This window comes from Phoca vitulina, unplaced genomic scaffold (genome assembly GCF_004348235.1).
Source record: "Phoca vitulina isolate PV1807 unplaced genomic scaffold, GSC_HSeal_1.0 scaffold27, whole genome shotgun sequence".
In the NCBI taxonomy this organism is placed as follows: domain Eukaryota; kingdom Metazoa; phylum Chordata; class Mammalia; order Carnivora; family Phocidae; genus Phoca; species Phoca vitulina.
This window is the reverse complement of record NW_022589730.1, coordinates 7,618,898-7,642,244: the sequence shown is the minus strand read 5'-3', so window position 1 is coordinate 7,642,244 and position 23,347 is coordinate 7,618,898. Positions and strand designations below refer to the sequence as shown.

Sequence of the window (23,347 nt, the reverse complement as noted above, 5' to 3'; positions counted from 1 at the left end):
TATTAAGGAGGGCACGTATTGCATGGAGCACTGGGTGTTAAACGCAAACAGTGAATCATGGAACACTACATCAAATACTAATGATGTAATGTATGGTGATTAACATAACATAATAAAATATAATTTTTTAAAAAAAGGTCAAAATGGTAAATTTTGTTATGTATATTTTACCACACACACACAAATTACATAGATGAGAAAACACTTGTTATTTACATGGATCATTTGATAGTGTTGAGTTTTAAAACAAACACAAAATTAAAACTATGATACTTTCCAAATCATTAGCAAAGTAAAAAAGAAGACAAAATATTCTATGCAGTAAAAAAATAAAATAAAAAAGGAAACAAAAGAAATAGCAAAAAATTTTGAGAGAAGACGAAGCATAAATGTGCTACAAAAAGTTTAAATTTTCCTATAAGTCAAATATGCTTTCATGTTAAAGTAAAAAACAAAATTAATCATTGGCACACATAAAAAAAGATACCTTTATCTTTGTGCATAAAAGGTTAAAAATTAAATGTGTAGTGAAATATGAATAAAAAATCTATGAAATATGAATAATGAATAATTCAAGGCAAAAAAAATTGGATAAAGGGGGTCATTTTCTCTTGATGAAATGCATAATTAAGAGTAAAGACCCAGGGGCGCCTGGGTGGCCCACTTGTTAAGCATCTGCGTTCGGCTCAGGTCATGGTCCCAGGGTCCTGGGATCGAGCCCCGCGTCGGGCTCCCTGCTCAGCGGTAAGCCTGCTTCTACCTCTCCCACTTCCCCTGCTTGTGTTTCCTCTCTCACTGTCTCTCTCTCTGTCAAATAAATAAAATCTTTACAAAAAAATTAAAAAAAGAGTAAAGACCCAATATGAATTGAGTCTCTATGGTCTGAATAACATACAGTATCAAGCAAAACCTGTTATTGAAACAAAGATGGTCATGCAGGTTTTAACCCAGTCATTTTTAACTTAATTCATAAATAAGTTGATATAAACTTTGAACATTTCAAAGAATACAACTCCTCAAGTGTCCAAGAAACACTGACAAAAACTAACCATTTACTTAACCAAAAAGAAAACTTCATTTTTAAATGAAGGTATCTTCTCTAATTTAAAGGTATTTAAAAGTATCTTTATTTAAAGGTATCTTCCCTAATCCAAAGAAAATAAAACTAAAAATTAATAAAATTTAAACCAGAAGCCATTATATTAATGACTGCCAGTCTAAAGAAAACAAACTAGAAGCACAGAGACAATCTTACTATTTTGACATGCAATCCTTCCACACAGCACCTCTCCATTAAAATAATACTTTTATACACCTACAAACAACATATCTGTTATTCAACATTAACTCTGACACAACTTAATGAACATTAATTTAAAATCTCAGTATTATAGAGCTTTTTCTAAAACTCTATTTATTTGTGAAACTGTTTCAAATAACCTTACTAATTCCAATAATATGTTGTGTGCTTCTCAAATAGTATAAAAAGAAAGTACTATGTAGATTCAGGCTTGCAATTTTCACCATTTCCAGCATTTTTTCTAAGCAAAAAAAAAAAAAGATTTGTTTTAATGTTTTAAGAAAAGAAAGGATTGAAAAACAACAGAAACTGGTCCAGTTTTAATTCGCTGGGCTAGAAATGTTCAAAATGCTGTGAAGTAGTTGATGGAGAGGCTGAGGAAGGCCAGTTTTCAGAGGATATTTATAGCTTTTACAAAAGAAGGTACAGAATTAAATCAGATTAGCAAAATACTCCAAATATTCTCAACAAAACAGAATTTACAGTGCAAACACAATTTCTCCACTATCTGCACATTACAAAATAGGTAGTAGATACTGTGAAGCCTCTGAAATGATTGGGCTCTGCTGGATTGGGCTCTGCCCCCACCCCCCCATGCTTCCAGCCTCATACTCCATACTTCCCTTCCGCTGCAGCCTGTGCAAACCTCCCCAGGCATTCTCCTGTGGAAGACCAAGCCCATCCTGCCTTCCGAATGGAGACCACACTACTCAGCACCAGGGAGCACACCCTACAGCCCACCAGGGTCTCTCCCACATCTTCCACCTCGAGTTCTGTGCTGTATTGCTTGCATGCCCCCACCAGCCCTCCCCTTCACCACCAGTCAGCACTATGCATTCCTCCCTGTCATTCCCTTCCCCTCGGCCAGATAAAAACCCTACCTTTACTGCTTAGCCACATCATACTTATAATTTAAGACCCAGCTCAGTCATGATTTACAAAAAGTTCCTCCCCCACCCCACCCCGGGATTCTAAGATGGGAGGGTTGTCAAGGCATCCTTGGCAATAAAACATGATTGAAAACCTAGACTCTTAAGTGACCCTGAAAAAGAAACTGAGCCTCCATTTCCTCATCTGTAACGTGTTATCTGCCTTACAGGGTCGTGATGATTAAGTAACTTCATAAACACAGAGTGCTTAAACAGGGACTACAACAGAGTAAGTGCTATCCTTAGACTATCTTTTTAAACTATTATTCCTCCGTGCTCACCTCTGTTTTACTGGTGTCACGGCCGACGTATCTATCCTCACAAGAGTGAAAAGAACTGCCTCTTATTCATCTTGCACCCCCAGTGCCTAGCATATAATGGGCAATCAAGAAATGTTTGGTGAACTAAAATAACTGTTTCTGGACTGGTGGCAGCAGCAGGGGAGGCCTATGCTAATTAGAGATTCCACTCACCCAATTATAAATTCACAGTCGGCTTCACTTACCCTTACTGAGCCCTTACTGGGTACAAAGCCCTTCTCTCTAGATCTGTTCACAATGCTCTCAGCCCCACTTGAACTCCAACCAGCAATTCTTCAACATGCCTGAATAGCTAAGTTACCTACTCACAGCAGGTCAGATGGGAATGTGGAAGCAACGAGTCATAAAGGAGGAGAAAAGACTGTTTTTCATGACACTGCAATGACAGGAGCGACAGAGAGGAGAAGGGCAAAACAGGAACGGCAGACAGCCCCCAGGGGCCTGGGGTTATCTGGCATGAAGTAAAGATCCTCACTCCTTGAACCTAACTTACCATGTGAATGAAGATAAAACAGACACTTGATTTCAAACGGAAGCAAAGAAGGGATGACATACTTTAGGTCAACCTAACTTTTATAAGTGCTTAGCAAATTTTTTATCTTAACAAAACATAAGTTCATTAAAAATATTTTTTTCCTTTTATTTACTTCAAGGGAAATTAAAACATTCAATGGAGATGGTGGGTGCTTTTGACTATGCTTACGCAAACTGAACTGTGGAGCTCCAGACATGACTGTTATTATCACTACTGGGAGAAGTCTAGAGATTTGATTACATACCCTCAGGTATCTACTTTCTGAATTGGTAGCAACACATTATTTTCCTTAAATGGCTCAACAATTACATACCCTCAGGTATCTACTTTCTGAATTGGTAGCAACACATTATTTTCCTTAAATGGCTCAACAAAAATACTGCTTCTATCTTCCCTTTTAAGCTTGATAAAAGTAGGGATATTAAGAAATTCTATTGTTTGCTTCCATTAATATAGGGGGCATTCATTTTTTTAAACAAGTAAAAGTAAATCAAATATAATTTTAAGCAGTACTGTTTTATTTAACATTTCTATCATACCAGTTGGCACTTCTACAACAGATTTAACCTTTAAAGTAAAAATAATTCATTGAATCATAAAAGATCAGCAGCCAAAAGTTAAAAGTGAATGACTAACTTTTACAGATAAATGTTCTGGCCAAGAAAATTTAAGTTAATTTAAGAAGCAACCGATAAAACATTCTTCACACTTCTAAGAAAAAAATCACTTGTTGAAAACCTTCAATATGTGAAAATCTTCTAAAAAGTACTACCAAATAGTATGATAACCTTAAGGACTAAAGAAAAACTAAGATTAAGAACTATTGTCCCTATTTTATGGATAAAGAAATTGAAGGACTTGAAACAATATATTATCCGTATTGTAAAATAATGTGTTTTTCTTTTCAAGAGGTGTGTGTGTGTCTTAAGGTTTGGGTTTTCCACACACAGGTATTGGTATTATGTAAACATCAGTATTTTGTTTGTTTTTTAGGTTCTAACCTCTATTCATAAGGATCAGGCAGTCCATAACAAAGTTTAATAAAACAAAGACAGACCTAGGTCAAAATAACATAAAGAGAAGAAAAACTGGCAACTATGGGAATCAATATATATTTTTGTGACTAATAAATTTTGCTTTTGCTTCTCTGACAAGGCAAGCATAAACAAAAAAAGAAAGACATAAGTTACCAGTTTACATTAATAAAAAAGATAGAATATCAGTTCTTCAAAGAAATCACATAATTTTAAGACGGAGGTATAAAATGACAAATGATTTATGATATATTGAGATGTAAAAAAGGATATGGTTTCTAATTACATGGAGACATACTGCTAATTTACACATTTAAGAAAATAATAGGTTGTAATCTAACATTCCTGAGGTTCCTGTACACATGTTGATCACGCATGTGAAATATTACTTATCAAAACACTTCCTTCAAAAAAATAAATAAAGCCATACTCTCCAAAATTATCTTCCCTACTGAAATACAAATAGCAAAGAACACGGCATCTAGTAGTAAAATGAGCTACTGATACACACATCAACATGGCAATATCTCAGAGTAATCCTACTGAAAGCAGACAAAAAAAGCATATGAGTTCATAGATACCAAATTCTAGAAAATGCAAACTATATCATGTGTATTCATATGTCAAAATGTATCAAAAAACTTTTTAAAACATGTGCAACTTATTATATGTCAATTATACCTCAATAAAGCTGTTAAACACCCACACAAATATATATACACACACATATATGTGAATAAACAATAAGAAATGTACAAAATCTATACGAGAAAAAGACTCTTAAAAGACAAAGATGTAGATTTCAAGAAATGGAAAGACAGAGCATGTTATTCCCAAGGTGTGAAGAAAGTCCTTCTATGATTCAAAATCCAGAACCAATTTTTAAAAAAGAAACTGATAAAGCCAGCTATGCAAAAATAAACAAATGAAGAGGTTCCTGTGGCTCAGTCGGTTAGCGTCCATCCAACTCTTGATTTCGGCTCAGGTCACGATCTCAGGGTCATGGGATGGAGCCCCGCATTGGGATCCTCGCTCAGTGGGGATTCTGCTGAAGATTCTCTCTCCCTTTCCCTCTGCCCGTCCCATCTGTGCTCACGCTCTCTCCCTCTCTCTCTCAAATAAATAAATCTTTTTTAAAAAACAAACAAATGAATAAAAGATTTTGCATAGTCAAAAGCGTCATTAGGAAGAAAGAAAAACCTGAGGGAATAAAATTGCAACTTGTTTTGGAAAGTCAAAGCCCTTAATATATAAAAGCTTGTAGAAATCAGTTAAAAGAATAAAAGACCAATGACCCAAGAGATAAATGGATGATAAATGGATAAATGCCTGGACTGTTTATAGAAAAAGAAATAAAAATGACCCTTAAAGTTACAAAAAGATGCTCAACTTTACTCATACAGAAAAACAAATTAATACTACACTGACATATCATATCTCACTTATCAGAATGGCAAAAATGTGAGGTTTGACTATAAACCCTACTGCTGAGTGTGTAGGAGAAAACACATTCTAATAAACTGCTGGGGAGTGAATGAAATGGTATAGCCATAAAGGAGAATGCAACAATATCTATGATTTACAATACATTTACTTTTTCAATTTAAGTATAGTTGACAGACAATGTTACATTTAGTTTCAGGTGTACAATACAGTGATTCCACAACTCTAAATTTTATGCTATGCTCACAAGTGTAGCTCCCATCTGTCACCATATGATGGTATTACAATATCACTGATTATATTCCCTATGCTGTACTGCTGTTCCTTTCATCCCCATGACTTAGACATTCCATAACTAGAAGCCCGTACCTCTCACTCCCCTTCATCCATTTTGCCAGTCCCCACATCCACCCTCCCTCTGACAACCTTTTTGATACAGCAATGCTACTTAAAGAAATCTACCCTAGAGACACACTTGTACATGTATGAAATGACATATGCACGTTATTCATATCACATAATTCATATTAGCAATTGAGTCCAACAATAGGAGACTGGCGAATAAACACACACTGAGACACTCGTGACCTATAAAACAGAAGGATGAACACCTCCACATATGGACATGAAAAAATCTCCATACCTATTATTCCATGCACATGGGATATATTTTTAAGTTATAAAAACAAGCTGTAAAACCGCATGTGACATACTACCTCTTATGTAAGATGTGGGAAGAGCAATGAGAATCTACGTGCTTACCCGCTTATGTTTGCAAAAACTAAAATAAAAATGGAAAAAATAAACCAGAGAACAGGATGACAGGGGAACATCTCTGAATTACATGTTTACGAGGAGAAAATAATTCCCAAAAGTAAAAAAAATATAACTGTATAATAAACTGTTAACAGAGAAAAGAATTCTTTCAAGTGACTTTGAGGCACAGTTTTTTGACTGTATATTCTTTTTTCTTTTAAGATTTTATTTATTTATTTTAGAGAGAGACAGAAAGTACATGCAAGAGAGAGCTTGAGTGGGGGGAGGGGCAGAGGGAGAGAGAGAATCTCAAGCAGACTCTATGCTCAGCACAGAGCCCAACGTGGGGCTCAAGCTCATGACTCTGACATCACCTGAGCCGAAATCAAGAGTCGGATACTCAACTGACTGAGCCACCCAGGTGCCCCTTGACTACGTATTTTTAGTGAGATTTAGTCTAAGTCAAAAAGAACTGCCAAGAAATCTTGAACTTTATCGGTTATTGATCACAGTGATACAAACACTACTATTCTGAAATTACTTAGTATGCGCTGAAGGTTAAAGCTGATGAGCAATTATGTTGATATTGCTAAAAAATAAGATTTTCTATGAGCAACAGTACAAAATATGAGCAAGGAAATACAAGTTTAAAATCAGAAATATAGCAATCTGAACTCTTTTTTTAAAATACGTATTTCCTAGTTCAATTACTAAAAGAAAAAAAATGATATGACAGTAGCTATAAAGGACCCCTTTGGCCTGTTTTTAGTTTCAATATATATCCCCCATTACAAGTAACCAGAATCAAAAATTAATTAATTAACCAGAATTTCTAGAGAAATGGCCTGTTCCAGAATGCACAAAATAAGCCTGGGACACAGTGGCTGGAAAGAAAGCTTTCAAAGACTAATGAGACAATGAAACCAGCTTAAAAGGATCAAAATAAAATAAAATACTATTTACCATATCCCAAGGAAAACACTGATTCTCACCATATCTATAGCAAAAAGACTGCTGTCATCCCAGATATCTTCTGAAATTGCTTCACCAATAAGTATCATATCCTCTGCAAGCAATTCCAGAACTCTTATTATCATTTGTCTACTACCTAGGAATATAAACAGGAGATAAGAAAAAATGTTAACTTTCAAATGAACAGCTAGATATCATACTGCTCAATCCTCTAGTCAGTCATGCCCCCAAACTCCTATTTGTCTTTTTATTTTTTTGATGTCTTTAGAATCACTGAAAGAGATGAACAGGGAAGTCACAATCTATAACCACCATTAACATCTCTGTTCCAATCACAATACTATTTAACCACAACAAATCCAATGTGCTCATAAGTGAGAAAGATATTCAAAAAGAAAGTAGCAAAATCTAACTAAAAACGCTGTGAGGTTAAGATTTTTCTAATTCAGAGACCGTCTGTGTTACATGTAATATGTGACAAAGCACCAGGTTAGGTTTAGAAAATGCATTCTGTGAATCTCCTATTTAGTGCTAGGAGGCTTAACCCTTGTCAGAAGTATTACACCAGGGGCGCCTGGGTGGCTCAGTCGTTTAAGCGTCTGCCTTCGGCTCAGGTCATGATCCCAGGGTCCTGGGATTGAGCCCCGCATTGGGCTCCCTGCTCAGTGGGAAGCCTGCTTCTCCCTCTGCCTCTGCTCTTCCCCCCCAACCCCGCTTGTGCTTGCTCACACTCTCTCGTGCTCTCTCTCTTTCAAATAAATAAAATCTTAAAAAAAAAAAAAAAGAAGTATTACACCACACCTGAGCGGCCTGGGAATCTGAGCTTCCGCTGGACCAACGAAAGTAATAAATGCATGATGGCGTTTGCTGAAGAAACTTCAAGAAAATCCACCTGAAACAGGTTCTCAAGCCTCTATTAACCTAAAAGTCTATAAAAATTCCAAAAGAGGGGTGCCTGGGTGGCTCAGTCAGTTGAGTATCTGACTCTTGATTTCGGCTCGGGTCATGATGTCAGGGATTGAGCCCCACATCGGGCTCCCTGCTCATCAGGGAGTCTGCTTGAGGATTCTCTCTCTCTCTCCCCAACCCCCGCCCCCGAACTGCCCCCTGCTCATATGCACATGCTCTCTCTCTCTCTCAAATAAGTAAATAAATCTTTAAAAAAAAATTCCAAAAGAAACTGTTCTGTCACACCCACCAAAGCAATCCCTTTTCTCCACAGAGACAGAATAACAAAGGAACTCTACTACCTGTAAGGTGAACATTCAATCAAGACTTCCCTGTCCCACATACCAAAGGTCAATTTCCAATGAATAAAAGTAAAGCAAACTACCAGATCATAAAGGTCTAGATTAACTGTTCCATTAGAACGGCTGGAGCAAGTTCTCTTAGAAATCCCTTATGATATTGAACAATTACAAATTATGCAATAATTTATCACAAAAGGGCAAGAGAACATTTAGAAAATTTTATGTACCAAGATATAACTTTATAATTATCAATCTGACTTTTTACAGCAAATTAAGAAAGGTTAAATGAGAAATCATTAAATCTAAAACTGTTCTTCTCAGTGTACCATGCAGACAAACATATATACTTTATGATGCCGAAGTTCAGCCTTTCTTTATTTCACATTACTAGTACATGAATTCATATGTGCTTCTAACTCCTGGAAGCAGAGTTATTCAGTCAGTGGTAAGTTAGGGTTATTTTGTTTTCCTCAGGATAAAAACATTTTTAACACTTCCCAAATACAAACCTCCATCCTGCTTCCCACCCCACCACCTCTAAGCAGGCAAAAATAAGACACAGCGCTTGAAGAACCATTCAAATAGGACAGATTCTTTATTGATACTCTATCCAAACAATGCTCATGGCATCCACATTTACTTAGGAGATAAAAAGACTATATTAAGTGCTTAAAAATTTGTATCCCAGGGGCACAAGCATCTGCCTTCGGCTCAGGTCACGATCCCAGGGTCCTGGGATTGAGCCCCTCACATGGGGCTCCCTGCTCAACAGGTAAGTGTGCTTCTCCCTCTGCCCCTCCCCCTGCTTGTGCACGCACTCTCTCTCTCTTTCAAATAAATAAATAAAATCTTTAAAAAAACAACAAAAAAAAGAACAAGAAGAATTTGTATCCCAAAAGATAAGTAAATACAGATTCTAAATGTCATAACATAGGCGAAAAAAAGAAAAATAAAAGTCCCTGAAAACAGACAAAACAAAGACAAATTATATAAAAAGAACTACAACTTCAAAAACTAACCTGTTCTTAAGAGAGGAACTGCTGATTCCAGAATAGAGACACAGAACTGGGGAAGACTGAGCTGCTGGAATTGTAGTTCCAGAGTGTCTTCAGTCTCTAGCTCTGGCAGATCTACGTGAACCACATCCAAAGGCGAATGCACAGATATCCGAGAGTTCACAGGAGCATGACTACTACTTCCACTGTAAAATAAAGGATAATCCTTGAATGTGGAAACAGCCCACAAACAGGTTTCCTGCCTCTCTGCTGTCTGGCATATTAGAAGCTTCACTTTAGACACAACTACATAGCTTCATGCAACAATCCTGGTCAGATTTGAGAAACCTCGACAAATTTATAAGATTGAATTTCATAAAGATGACTCGAAAATGTAAATGAAACCAAAAATGCATTTATATATTGCTTTTTAAAATGACGTTCCTGAAATTCCTCTAAGAGCAATCAACATTAGCACTAATAACCCATTCATTTCTAGAGAAGAGCAAGCCAATTCATAACAAAGTTCTTCTGTAATCAACTTATAGAGGCCAAACTAAATCGTTTAGTTTCCTAGATTTTCTGTGATTTTCACCAAATGTTCTAAGTAAGCCAATGTTAGCAACCGAAGATTGCTAGAAAATGCCAGAAAAACATGAGGAGAAATGGATTACTTCATTTAGTACATTCAACATCACATCATGATTTTGAAAATATACCAAAAAGTGGGACATCCCATCTTTCTTGGCTTTCTTCATAAAAATTCTTACCCAAGTGATGGGGTGAGGATAAAGTGCTATAGAAAGGGCTGAACCTCACATTTACAAATTTTTGACTTTTAATATTATCCATAAGTGAAGCTGAATCACAGATACACTAATGCTACTGAACATGGAAAACTCCAAAAATTAAATATATGTTTTGTCATTTCTTCAATTTCAACATCCCGAAATAGGAAAATGAGGTGGGCTTCTCTCCAACTCTAAAGGGCTCCATGAGGAAGGTGCTCAGTGAGGAGTGAAAATGCATGCGCATGCAGCACTCTAGACACCGCCTAGAGAACGAGACAGAAGGCTTTCTACAAGTAAAGAGGAAAGCTGTGTCGGCCCAACACCAGCTCCCACAGAAGGATTAGGGGCACAGGCTCTCAGACCATACTGTCCACACCAGCCCTCCTCTTTACCAACTGTATACACGGGGGTGAGGCTCACTGCCTTTCCACAGCAGGCTTGTCTGTGAAATGATGATGATGGTGATACCTCTGCTATTACAGGACTGTCAGGAGGACAGCTAAAGGAGATAAAGCATGTACGGCACTTGGCGTAGGACCAAGCATGCAGCCAACACGAATCAGTGTGAGCCTGCAGCCGCAGGGGCACGAGTGAAAACCAAGCCAAAAACCAGTGTTCATCTCACCGAGCATTTACTAAAACACCACCAAAGAAGAAATTAGTATGTTCATAAGATGCCTGTAGCCTAAGGATGAGGTAACACACAAACACCACGCCAATCCCCTTAAGCAAAGTTGATATATAAAAACCTGTATTTACACAAATAAGTAAAATATCGTAAATTGTGCATCTTAAAGGAATCTTTGTTTTATAGTTGCTAATCATTCTCTTTAATGATAAATACTGATGCATTTAAGTTATGATTAGACTTACAAATGTGGGTTTAAAATATCATCAAAATGTATCTATCATCTAAAGCTATGCTTTTAAACTAGATCGCATTTCATTTGTGGCTGATAAAAACAATTCAAGAGGTCAGAATTTTCATTCTTTATTTAATGAAATAGAAAACAGAAAATATAGTTCACTATGTAGCATATGGAATCAAAGTACTGTTTTGTGAACATCTTGTTTTGGCAGGACACACACACAGGTGTGCACACACGCAAACACACATACACACACACGTAAGAGCATATGTCTATGTACAGAGTATTGAGCTGAATGTAGTATTATTTCTTACTGTAGGTCACGGTCAAAAAAGTATGAAAACAACTGGTTCAACATGAGGCCAATACTTATGGTAATGTTCCAAAAGAGATGATAGAGAAAAATATTAATCTCCCTCTGAAACTAAAACACACACACACAAGTTAACCAGGCTTTTCAACAGTCACCTGGAAGACACGGCGTCCCAATCCTGGCCATCTCCTCTGGGTCGCTGGCCTGTGCGTCCAACCACAGAAGGCCGGGGGCTACTGCTTCCCGGAGAAGGGTTCTGGGAATGGTGAGTAACTCTAACTTCATGACAGTAAGACAAAGAAGAATTTTGGGAAACTGTATCTGAGGGAAAAAAAAGAATGAAATTATCCCTCAATAGTGACAAATAAGGATTATATAGTTTTTATATGTCATTCTTCCAAAAGACATTAACAAAGTTAAGATAATGGAAACACTTCTATTGGGGTAAAAGTAAAGGTCAACCTTTTCTGCGAGTACTCACTTAGCACATTTAGATTTATAACTAACTAACCTGATTATATGCAGCCTTCTAGCCAGCATTATTGACTTGTAACATTCGGGACTGCCAAAGCAGAATAACAGGTCACTCCCCTGCTCAAAATTCTACGAGAAACCCTACCTCAAACTACATGTAAAAATGAACTCAAAGAGTAAACCTAAATATGAGTTAAAACCATAAAACTCTTAGCAGAAAATACAGAGGTCAATCTTCATGCTCTTGGATTGGCAATACATCCTTAGACATGAAACCAAAGGCAGGACCAAAGAAAACAAAGATAAACTGGACTTCATCGAAATCAAAAACTTTTGTGCGTTAAAGGACATTATCAAGAAACTGACAACCTACAGACTGAGAAAAAATATTTGCAGATCATGTATCTAAAGAGGACTTTATAACCAGGGTATATAAAGAACTCCTAAAACTCAACAAGAAAAAAACAAAAAACCATGAGCACCTGGGTGGCTCAGTCGGTTGAGCTTTCAACTCTTGATTTTGGCTCAGGTCATGATCTCAGGGTCATGAAATCAAGTCCCACCTTAGGCTCCGTGCTCAGCAGGGAGTTCTGTTTGAGACTCTCTCTCTGCCTCTGCCTCCTTCCTCCCCAACTCCCCCCCACCCCCCGCAAGCTCTCCCTCTCTCTAAAATAAGTAAATAAAATCTTAAAAAAAAAAACCCACCCAATTTAAAAATGGGCAAAGGACTTTAAAAGACATTTTTCCAGGGGCGCCTGGGTGGCTCAGTCAGTTAAGCACCTACCTCCAGCTCAGGTCGTGATCTCAGGGTCCTGGGATCGAGCCCCACAGGGAGCCCGCTTCTCTCCCTCCTTCTACCCCTCCCCCCTGCTCATGCTCTCTCTTGCATGCTCTCTCTCAAATAAATAAATAAAATCTTTTAAAGATAAATAAATTAAATAAAATAAAAAGGGAAAATAACAAGTGTTGACAGCTCGTGGAGAAACTGGAAGCCTCATGGGTTGCCAGTGTGGACAGCCACTGTGGCAAACAGTTTGGTGGTTCCTCAGACAGCTAAACGTAGAATAACATATGACCCAGCAATTCCACTCTTAGGTATATACCCAACAGAACTGAAAACAGGGGCTAAAACAGATACACGATATTCACCAAAACATTATTCACAAGAGCCAAAAGGTGAGAACAACTCATGTGTCCATTAACAGATAAATGAATATGCCAAATGTGGGATATCCATACAGTGGAATATTATTTATCCATAAAAAGGAATGAAGTTCTGGCACAGCTGAAACATGGATGAACCTTGAGAACATGATGCTCAGTGAAATGAGCCAGACACAAAAGGACAAATATTGTATGACTCCACTTGTATGAGGTCCCAAGAACAGACAAATTTAGAGACAGAATGTAGATGAGAGATTACCAGGGGCTGCAGAGGGAAGGGGACATGAAGAGCATGGCTACACGGTCACAGATCTTCTATTTACGGTGATGAAAAACATTTGAGAACAGATAATGGTGATGGTTGCACAAGAGGGTGAAAGCAATTAATGCCAACAAAATTGCACATTTCTAAATGGTTATGAAGGCAGATTTTATGCTATACATATTTTACCATAATTTTTTTAAAGAATTAAGTAAAATAAAGGCATCTGCAGAGGGAAAAAGAAAGTTCTCCAAGAGCTTCTCACTGCACTGCAAAGAAAATATGAAACACTTCCCAAGATCTATAAATCCCTGTACACTGTGGCCCCTGGCTACCTCTCTGATCTCACCCCATCCCTTCCCTGCTCCCCATTTCCCGATTACTGCACTCCACTCACACGCCAGCCTGGCTTTCGTTCCTCAGGCATGTCACCTCATTTCCGAGGCCCCTGATCCTCCAGGAATACTGTTTCTGCAGCTCTTCAAGTGGATGGTTCCTTCTCACCCTTCAGGTCACCTCCTCTGAGAAGCTCTCCCTGCCCATCCTATCCAGGTAAGCCGTACTTCCTGGTCACCTTCGGTCACATCACCCTTCCTATTTCCTTTGAGCACTTCTGATCTGAAACAAACTTGTTTACTCATGTACTACCTGTCCCCAACCTTATCTCAGATAAGCTCAGAAGGGTGGGGACCTTAACCGCTTTGTTCAGTGTTATACCCTCTAGAGACTAGAACATCAGTTGGCATATGGTTGGTGATAAATAAACATTTAATACATGAATAAATCTTCAAAGATACTATTTTTATCAACATTGTAACTCTTATTCTGATGAAATATGGGGTACCTACAGCTCTCTGTTTCAGTCATTTGCAAAATGCTCTAGTTCAAGAATGTTAATGAGGAACCCTATACCCTCTGAGATCTATAATAAAGTTAATGTACAGCATAAGTATTCAAGTAGTATAGGATCAATGAAACTCTGAACAGAATAGGGATTAACTGTGAAGCATGATGACAAATCACTGCAATTTAATATTCAACTTTCAATGCGTAAGTGCACAGAATTCCTAGGTTGTAAATACTGTTTTGACAAAGCCAGTCTAGTGCTCTATTTGGCCATTAGGTGGTGCTTTTTCCCTTAAAAGTCTGGCACTGCTATCATATAATAAATAACTACATCACAAGTTGCATAAAAATAGTTTTCATAAAATACAAATTGGGGACACCTGGCTGGCTCAGTCGGTAGAGCATGCAACTCTTGATCTTGGGGTCATGAGTTCAAGCCCCATGTTGGGTGCAGAGATTATTTTAAAATAAATAAATAAATAAAATATACCAAAAGTTTAAAAAAATGTATTTATTAAAAAATACAAATTATTATTTTTCAAACCAAACAATCTATTAATACAAGTAACTTCATAAAATGCCCATGGTCCCATGTGAATAGCTGAACTCAGAATTCTGGTCCCTAGCTTCCAACAACACTGTATTCATAAGAGAAAAGAAAGACATCTTGCAAATGGCTCTTATCAAAAAAAAGAGGATGGACTGAATGGAGCACTGGGTGTTATACACAAACAATGAATCATGGAACACTACATCAAAAACTAATGATGTAATGTATGGTGATTAACATAACATAATAAATAAATAAATAAATAAATAAATAAATAAATAAAAAGAGGACGGGATCAGGAGTGGTTCTGTCATTCACACACTTGGTTTTCAAAGATAATCATTTAATTACATTTAGGAATGAGTAGTTTATGTTGTGAAAATTTATACAGTAAGTGTAACAGGGAATACTCAGAAGAATCTGTAAATACCACCAGTGACTAATGAATAAATAAACATAAATACCTTGTTTACTAGAGAAAAAACCCGGATCTCGGTGAAAGTTAAGTCTGTTTCTTAAGGATGTGCACAGCTGCTGCAAGCAAGACACTGACTGTAAAGCCAGGTGATGTTTTCCGTCTCCTCCAAAGGCCAGTTTCAACAGAGATAAAAGGCTCTGAAATAAAGAAGAGCAATGAAAATGATCCAGGGAAGGTGGATGTGGAGTTTAAGTAAGGTCAAATGAATAACCGAAGGAAATAAAATAACTTGAAAGATATTTGTAAAACCAAGAAACAAGAAATAGGCAAAAATGACTTAGCATAATGCAAGAAGACGGGATAAAACAAGAAAATAAAATTTAAATAGACTAGTCAGTGTTTGTTGTATCTAAAATCTGATGGCTGAGTACCTATTCTGAGAGAACATATGAATTATTCCCCATTCAGAACATTAAGTTACACAATACTTCTTAAAAATCACAGCAAGCCTTTGGCATCTCAAACAGCTAAATCATTTTGCCACCTTTTGGCAACTAACAGCTTTTCCTCTGCTATCTTTGGACAACTGCAACAGTATGTATTAATAGCTGCCATTCAGAGGCATCCATTCCAGCCCTGGGATTGGTGATTGAGGCTGTGATATGCCACAATCCCAGCCCTGGGATCCCAAGCTCTACTATATAAACTAATAGACTGGATTGCAAAGAATCCATCTAAACTGCTCACTACCACCTATTTCCACAGCATCTAGCACTGTGCCTTACACATCCTAGATACTCAAAAAGCAATGCTATTCTCACTGTTAAGAAGGGTTACTGCTGCCCAGCCTCAATTTCCAAAGTCTATACTCCTCTTTAGGTGACTCATAAAAGGTAAATTCAAGGTGGCCAAACTGGACCTGTATGTGTCAAATGAGACTACCTCCTGTCTGAAGAACTACCACTATCCAAAGAAGTAAGACAGAAGTGGTTTCAGGAACCAAATACTTCATTTTTTTAAATACGGTAAATTCCTTCTGAAGGACTCCTACTTTGCAAAATTTGTTTCACTATAAAAAGTTCTCTATTTCAAATCTAAAACAATTACAGAGGATACATACCTGAACAATTTTTGGCCTTTGAAGGAAAATTTCAGCAGGAAAATCTTGCATGATTACATCCTTCAATAGTTCACAGGTGTTCCAAATTAAAGTGTGGTTACTACTTCTTAAAGAGCTACCAAAAAATACATACATACATAAATAGCATTATTTATTTTTAAACAGAGTTCATCTATACGGGATTGTAAATAACCTAGTGGCATAATGACTCTATCAACAATCCTCGGGTCTCAGCTGAGATTTCACTTCCCCTGGGAAGCCTTCCTAGATCTTTTCCCTAATCAAGAACTTTGGGGTAGGTCCTTCCTCCATATGCCTACATTTGGTACTAAGGCAACTGCATGTTGACTTTCTATCCCCGACTAGACCCTCCTCAAGAGCAGGCAGTACACAGTATCCACCAATGTATGCCAAGACTATCACAATGCTACAAGATGAAACCAATGAAGTCAAAGGGCACAGAATGCAATGAAATCTGCTAAATGAATTAGGAAGACAGAACATTTAATAGCACATACAGAGTTAAATTCTAGAAATTAAATTCCTTACTGCTCTTCCCTGGTCTAGTGAATCAAGCTGGGATTCTCCTCTTATCCCAGAGGACACCCCTCACCTTCTCAGACAATATATGCCCTCCTAGGGATTCAGCAACTGTTTACGTCCCACCCCAAGAATCCATAGCCCCTCTCTCACCCCAGCTCCAGTCCACCACCCACCATCCAGAGGTGTGTACTAGAAATCATATCTCCTCCCTGAGGCCTGACTCAGAGCTGACATCAAAACCACCCCTACCCCTTTCCCACGCTGACTCTACCTCTTCAATATGTTGTTCCAAGAGAATTTACTGATGCCATTGAAGTGCCAACATCAAAAAGCATTTAACAGCATCTGGCTGTTTATCTAGTCCTAACTCTAGCAACTTGGGTCTTTATATTGTCAACTGAATATACTGTCCACTAAAAACGACTGCACTTATGTTTAATTTTTTCCATTTTTATTAACTAAGGGCATAAGCAATGGCCAATCAGAGAATCTGGTCAATAAGAGATGACTCATGCCACCAAGAAGTATACAAGATTCCAACCACAAAAACAAAACAAAACCTTGATGTGTAGCCAGATAATGGCAAATAGCTATTTTCTGCCTTGCTTTTTGAAACTGAAAATCATTCATATATTCCCATTACTACCTTTCACATCCACTTAGTATCTTTTTTCCCGGTGAAAATGTGCAGTGATAGCAACCAGATTTAATGGCTATAAATGAACCAAAACACCTGACACGCATCAGGTACCGTACCTCTCATTAGAGGAGAGAACATGTCTATCCGTTGTAGTCAGAGGTAGCCAAGGAAATGTAGAAAACTTCAAACACCTCACAGTCTGATTTACTGTTAATGGAACAGCAAAATTTAAGGGATCAAAGGCAATGCTGACAGACTCACAATATTAAGAGTAAGGCTTCACCCTTAAAAACAAGTCCTCAAAGTTATATCTTACAGTAACTTAAAATATACCAAACAAGGTCAGCTGCAAATTTGTTCCCTAACAAGATAAACAACAGAGCTCTGTTTTCATAATTTACACAGAACCATATATTATTATTAGAAGGGCATTAAATACAAACTAATATTGAATGACATTTAGAGCTTCCATTACATTTTCTATTTTACCCTGCTGCTAACCAGAACACAGAGCTTAAATTTAACATAAAAGGAACTGGCATTTGGAGATCTTTAATTGTAGAAATTAAAAATGACATAAACATAATCATATACTATATTTAATTAGTCATGTTCAAATATCCTAAATGGTGTTAGATGTTTAAACTTCTTTGAAGATGACTTGAAGACCATAAGGTTGAAGATCAAATATCAGCACTCAAGATTAAAAGAAATCTGAGAAACCAACAGTTTTAAACTACCCCGTTCCAATTATTTTTTAACAGATCTCATATTGTACAAGTTAAGGTGGCAATGCTGAGAAACAGTATCTAGTATCTACATAAACCCTTCCAAGTGGCAAATATTCTTTCTGCCAAATGCTTTGAAAAGAGCATGAAATTGTTGAATATAGATAACAGCATTATTAAATTCCCAATATAGCACAGTTGTTTCTTTCAAAAGTGCTAAGACCCGGGGCGCCTGGGTGGTTCAGACGGTTAAGTGGCTGCCTTCGGCTCAGGTCATGATCCTAAGGGTCCTGGGATCAAGCCCCGCATCGGGCTCCCTGCTTGGCGGGAAGCCTGCTTCTCCCTCTCCCACTCCCCCTGCTTGTGTTCCCTCTCTCGCTGTCTCTCTGTCAAATAAATAAATAAAATCTTTAAAAAAAAAAAAAAAGTGCTAAGACCCAAGCAGGATTTACTTTCTAACAGAAAAGTAAAAGGTGGGTAGGACAGACTTATACCGCACTCAAAAAGATGTGTCCAAAATAAGCCATATTGTCAATCCACAAACTGCAACTCACATAACAAAATGTTACCATCTCAATGGTCCCTAATGTTTTCCACCTTCCCAGCCCTGGACATACTCTCTCCCTTCAGATGTCTCTCACTGTCACTCAATGAAGCCTCTTAATCATAAACACAAAGAAACTACCATCTCAAAAACAGAGGCTCCCTAATAAGCGTAACAAAACTTTTTCAGAAAGAAAAGGTCTAAACAAGTTTTCAGTTCTTTCTTAGGCTGTTATTCAACCAGAGAGTTTCTAAGGAAGCATTTTAATAATGGAGGGCTTCCAAACGGAGTTAAACTGAATACTTGACATAAGCAGTTATATCCTTGGACACAACCTTTTCATTGCAACTGTGCAGGCAATAAACTGTTAGGTACATGTTTACTTAATTATTCCCTAACTGCATCATCCAGAATAAAGGTTTTATCCTTCTAAGCCTCAGTAGTGTAGGTGTAAATCTCTAAATGTTACCATTTAGACTCTACATCCCAAACTAATTTGAGGAAACTGAAACATTCAGTTCAGTGCTGAAACATTCAAGCTGGACCACAATATGTCTACACCAACATTGCCTTCATCAGTAAAATGGAGATAGTAACAATATCAATTTCACTGGAACGCCAGTGAAGATTCATTCATTCATTCATTCAAAGAATACACAGAGTGCCTAATAAGTTTTTGGCATTGCTCTGCTCACTGGGGATAAAGCAGTATTCACAGCTATTATTAAGCTTATAAACAGGGAGACAAAAAGAGGTAAATAAATACGTAATTTCAGATTATGATGTATGTTTGGAAGAAAACTAGACATAGACAGAAAGTGATCACTAGCTAGAGTCCTCAGGAAAGTCTCTCTGAGGAGGTAACATGTGAGCAGACACAGCCAGACATGAAAAAACCTGGAAGAGATTCCAGGGAGAGAGAGAGGCTCTAAATCAGAACTCTTCAATCAACTGGATGTTGGGATAAAGATAAATGAAGAAACCCAAATGATCCTGAGTCTTTGGCTTGAGTAACTGGATGAACAGTACCACTTAGTGAGCTGGAGAATAAATACCATGACATATATATAGTGCATGGCACCATTCCTGACAAATCTGTGTTCAGTAGGCCCTGAGGACTACTGCCACCGTCACCACCCACCTCCAGAGTTGCTCGAATGCAGTTAGAATAACATAAAATGTTACCATTTAGACTCTACATCCTAAACTAATTTGAGGAAACTGAAACATTCAGTTCAGTGCTGAAACATTCAAGCTGGACCACAATATGTCTACACCAACGAAGAAAAGTACATTAATTTCTGATTTACCAAGTCAACAGCATCTACCTCTCTCTCTCTCTCTCTCTCTATATATATATATATACACACCCATTGGTCGTGGAGACACTTCCATCTGCTGGAAATTACTTTTGTCTTGAGGAAAATATCCTATTAAGATTTCAGGTTGTTGTGGCAATTCTGAGAAGAAAATATATATTATTGTATTACTGGTTCTTTATTTGCTAAAAGTGAAATTTACTCTTTTCAAATATTAATGTTTCTCTTAAGTTTTACAATCATTTTAAAAACTAGAAAAATAACAGTAGTTTTTTTTTACCTGAAGAGTCTCCTTATAGAGGAAAAAAATGTAAATGCTGAGCAAGTTTTTAACGGGGGGGGTCCCCTCCCTTTTAAGATTCAGCAAATACAACTATTTGTTGTAATAAAAACATCCATAATGTACCTAAAGAATCTGTTACAAAGTATTTATTCAAGGGCTTATCTCTGCTTCTTAGCCCATCTCCTCCTCTCTCTTACTCCAGTTATGTAGTTCCTGACCACTTCAACCTTCAGGAATCAAGCACTATCTTCCAGTATCTTTGACGATTCTCTGTCACATGTGATTACATATTCGGCAGTTCAGTTGCAATAAGAATGGGAACACAATATTGTTATTATTGTTATTGTTGAAAATTTGTTATTATTGTAGAAGTAATCTGTAAAGTAGTCTCAAAAAAGAAAATCTCTGGCATCTTTTAGGCCCCTTGACCAAAAAAGCAACGAATACAAATGTATCCTCCTCTGAATAACTGTAGAAGGCGGGGAAAAGGTCAAGCTCATGTAAGTTAATGCGAGAAAATGATCTTTTTTTTTTTTTTTTTTTTAACCTAAGGTCCCTTTCGTTAGAATTAAGCACTAGAACCAATATGTTTCTATTTTAACAGGATGCATCACATTGATTCCAAAGAGTTACCAGTTTGTTTGGTTTGGTAAGATGCAGAATATAGCGCAGCATCTTCTGAAGGAAGAATAAAAAGTCCATCCAGAATGCCATCAATTTCAGCCTGCAGATTCGGCTCCACATTAGAACGAAGTTTAGATAAGAATTCGACTGCACCAAGATCAACCAAATGCTGGACTGCTGGGGAATACTGAAATAAGAAGAGGAGAGTCTTGAGAATAACCATATATATCAAAATTTCTACACTTTGTCTTACAGCAACAAAAACATGAAATTATTTTTAGTATTCCAGATATTCCTTTTTTAAAAAATAAATCTTGCATTGATACATGTAAAAGTAAAGAACTTCCATGTACACGACATAGATTTATAGAGACATACATAAACCACGTGATAACACTTATGACAGAAAAGCCCAGACATTAAGCACTAGAAATGCACACTATAAACTCCTATTCCTACTTATAAAATGGATTACCTCTCCCCACAGACTCTCACCCTATCCCCTCCAAAGAATGCCAAAGTAATAATCCCCTATGACCACACAGTGACTTAGTTTTGAAAGGTTACACTAGCACTCTTGACATTTAACCCTGACAACTACTCTCAAAACAGGCTGAGGAGCATAAATCTGAAAAACAGATACAGAAAACGCAATTTCACATACTTGAGGTATTTATTAATCATGGTCTGTACCATTAACTTTAAACATGTTCTCTTTCATACAGACACATCTAATTCTTAATACGCAAATAACAGAACAAAAAGAAAAACAGAATGACAAATATCAACTCCCAAAGATGATTCCAAAAAAATCAGAACACACCAAAACTCAGAAGTTCTGTTATTTCAGAGAGCACAGTAATGTGAGGTTCAACATTACAAATAAGATAAAAGGAAGCTGAGCGTTATATACCCTGAGGAATTAAAATTCAACATCTCTCGTTGGTTAGAAAAAAAGTTGTAATTATTTAACTTTCAAAAAAATGCTACAATTAAATGACTGCGAAACACGCGCTCTTCTGATTTTATTTCAAAATGATCCTACCTTAACCAATCTGTTCAAAAGGCTGAGAACCTCTTCTTTCATTGGAACAGACGGGAAATTGAACCATTCCAGCAAATGGAGAAAAAGTAGCCTCTCCCGAACTAGATCATCGCAACAGACTAAGTTGTGCTCAACCTTGCAGAGAATATTCTTGAGAGCGCGTTCCCTGATCTCGGCCAGCTGGTGACCTGTCAAAGCACAGCACACTGAGCTGCTGCCCAACGCCAGAGAGACGCCCCCCGCCCCGGGATTTACCCTACCACTCAGCTGTCTACGCGGGGACGAGGGCAGGGCGAAGAGGGAAATAAAGCAAATTTCTTCACAGGCGGGCCTCTGCTGCATTCGGGACGCGAACTGCTCGGTTTACAGCAAGTCCGAGATGGGTTCCCGGCGGCTGCCCCGGCGAGGCCAGGATCAGCGGGAGCCGTCTCGGGGTGGACCGGCCTCGAAAACGTTACACGGCCATTCTTAGCAAGTGGCCACGACAGAAGGGTGACTGCAGCGAGGGGCAACTCAGCCTGTTACCGAGTTTCCTGATGAGCCCCGTCAAGACCATTTCGTCCCGCTCAATCAGCCGCCGCCGGAGAATTAAACTGCCGCGCCACAGCGTCCGTGTACAATTAGTGTCCCCATGGAAACCCGGCCGGTCGGGCTGTTGAGTTCCGCAATGCAGCAGAGAACCACCAGACGAAGAGGAGGCACCCCATGAGCTGCTGCAGGCCCCCCGCGACTCCACAGAAGCTTACAGCCTCTCTGTAATTTCTACTACACAGTTCTTAGACAGTAGTCTTTGTCATAGGAACGGGAAAGAATGAGGAGACAAGCAGGGAGTAGAACCCGCCCCGGCCGCGGAGCACGTCGGGAGTTGTGGTCTTCGCCCATTTGTGCTCCCCTCCCGGAATTCCGGACCCGCCAGGGCACCCACCTTCCTGAGGTTCCGGGATCCCAGCGCGGGCTCCGGCGCGGGCTCCCGCGCGGGCTGCAGAAGTCCCGGCAAAGCCGAACCTGGCCCTGCAAAGTCGCTCTGGCCCGGCCCATCTGAATTCTCGGCTCCCAGAACTTTACAATTTACAATGCAGAGTTTGGTTGGGTTTGGATTCCCGCACATCCACAACCGCCCCGTCCCCGTTCGTTACTAAAATCACTTTAACTGTAAAATGTACCTGCAAAGGCAAGCAGTGTCCTCGGATACTGAAGTTCGCTATAAACAGGCAAGTCACAAAAGGAAAGGGGGTCGGGAAGGAAATAAGAGAACAGAAGAGAAAAAAGGGGGCTGTAGA

General features: G+C 38.3%; 1 protein-coding gene across 2 annotated transcripts in view; it reads right to left on the bottom strand.

Annotated features, from left to right (window-relative positions):
* RTTN (rotatin) overlaps positions 1–22,842 on the bottom strand; it is a 151,762-nt gene extending 128,920 nt beyond the window's left edge. For both annotated transcript variants that reach the window (XM_032422642.1, XM_032422641.1), the window contains exons 1-10: positions 22,593–22,842; positions 22,068–22,255; positions 21,032–21,209; positions 20,167–20,256; positions 17,641–17,731; positions 16,342–16,456; positions 15,268–15,418; positions 11,663–11,828; positions 9,559–9,740; positions 7,310–7,425 (exon numbers count right to left, since the gene is read on the bottom strand). In XM_032422642.1, coding sequence (XP_032278533.1) covers positions 7,310–7,425; positions 9,559–9,740; positions 11,663–11,828; positions 15,268–15,418; positions 16,342–16,456; positions 17,641–17,731; positions 20,167–20,256; positions 21,032–21,209; positions 22,068–22,255; positions 22,593–22,623 — 1,308 coding nt within the window. In that variant the 5' untranslated portion in view covers positions 22,624–22,842. The remainder of the gene's footprint in view (positions 1–7,309; positions 7,426–9,558; positions 9,741–11,662; positions 11,829–15,267; positions 15,419–16,341; positions 16,457–17,640; positions 17,732–20,166; positions 20,257–21,031; positions 21,210–22,067; positions 22,256–22,592) is intronic.
* Between the last annotated feature and the right edge of the window lie 505 nt (positions 22,843–23,347).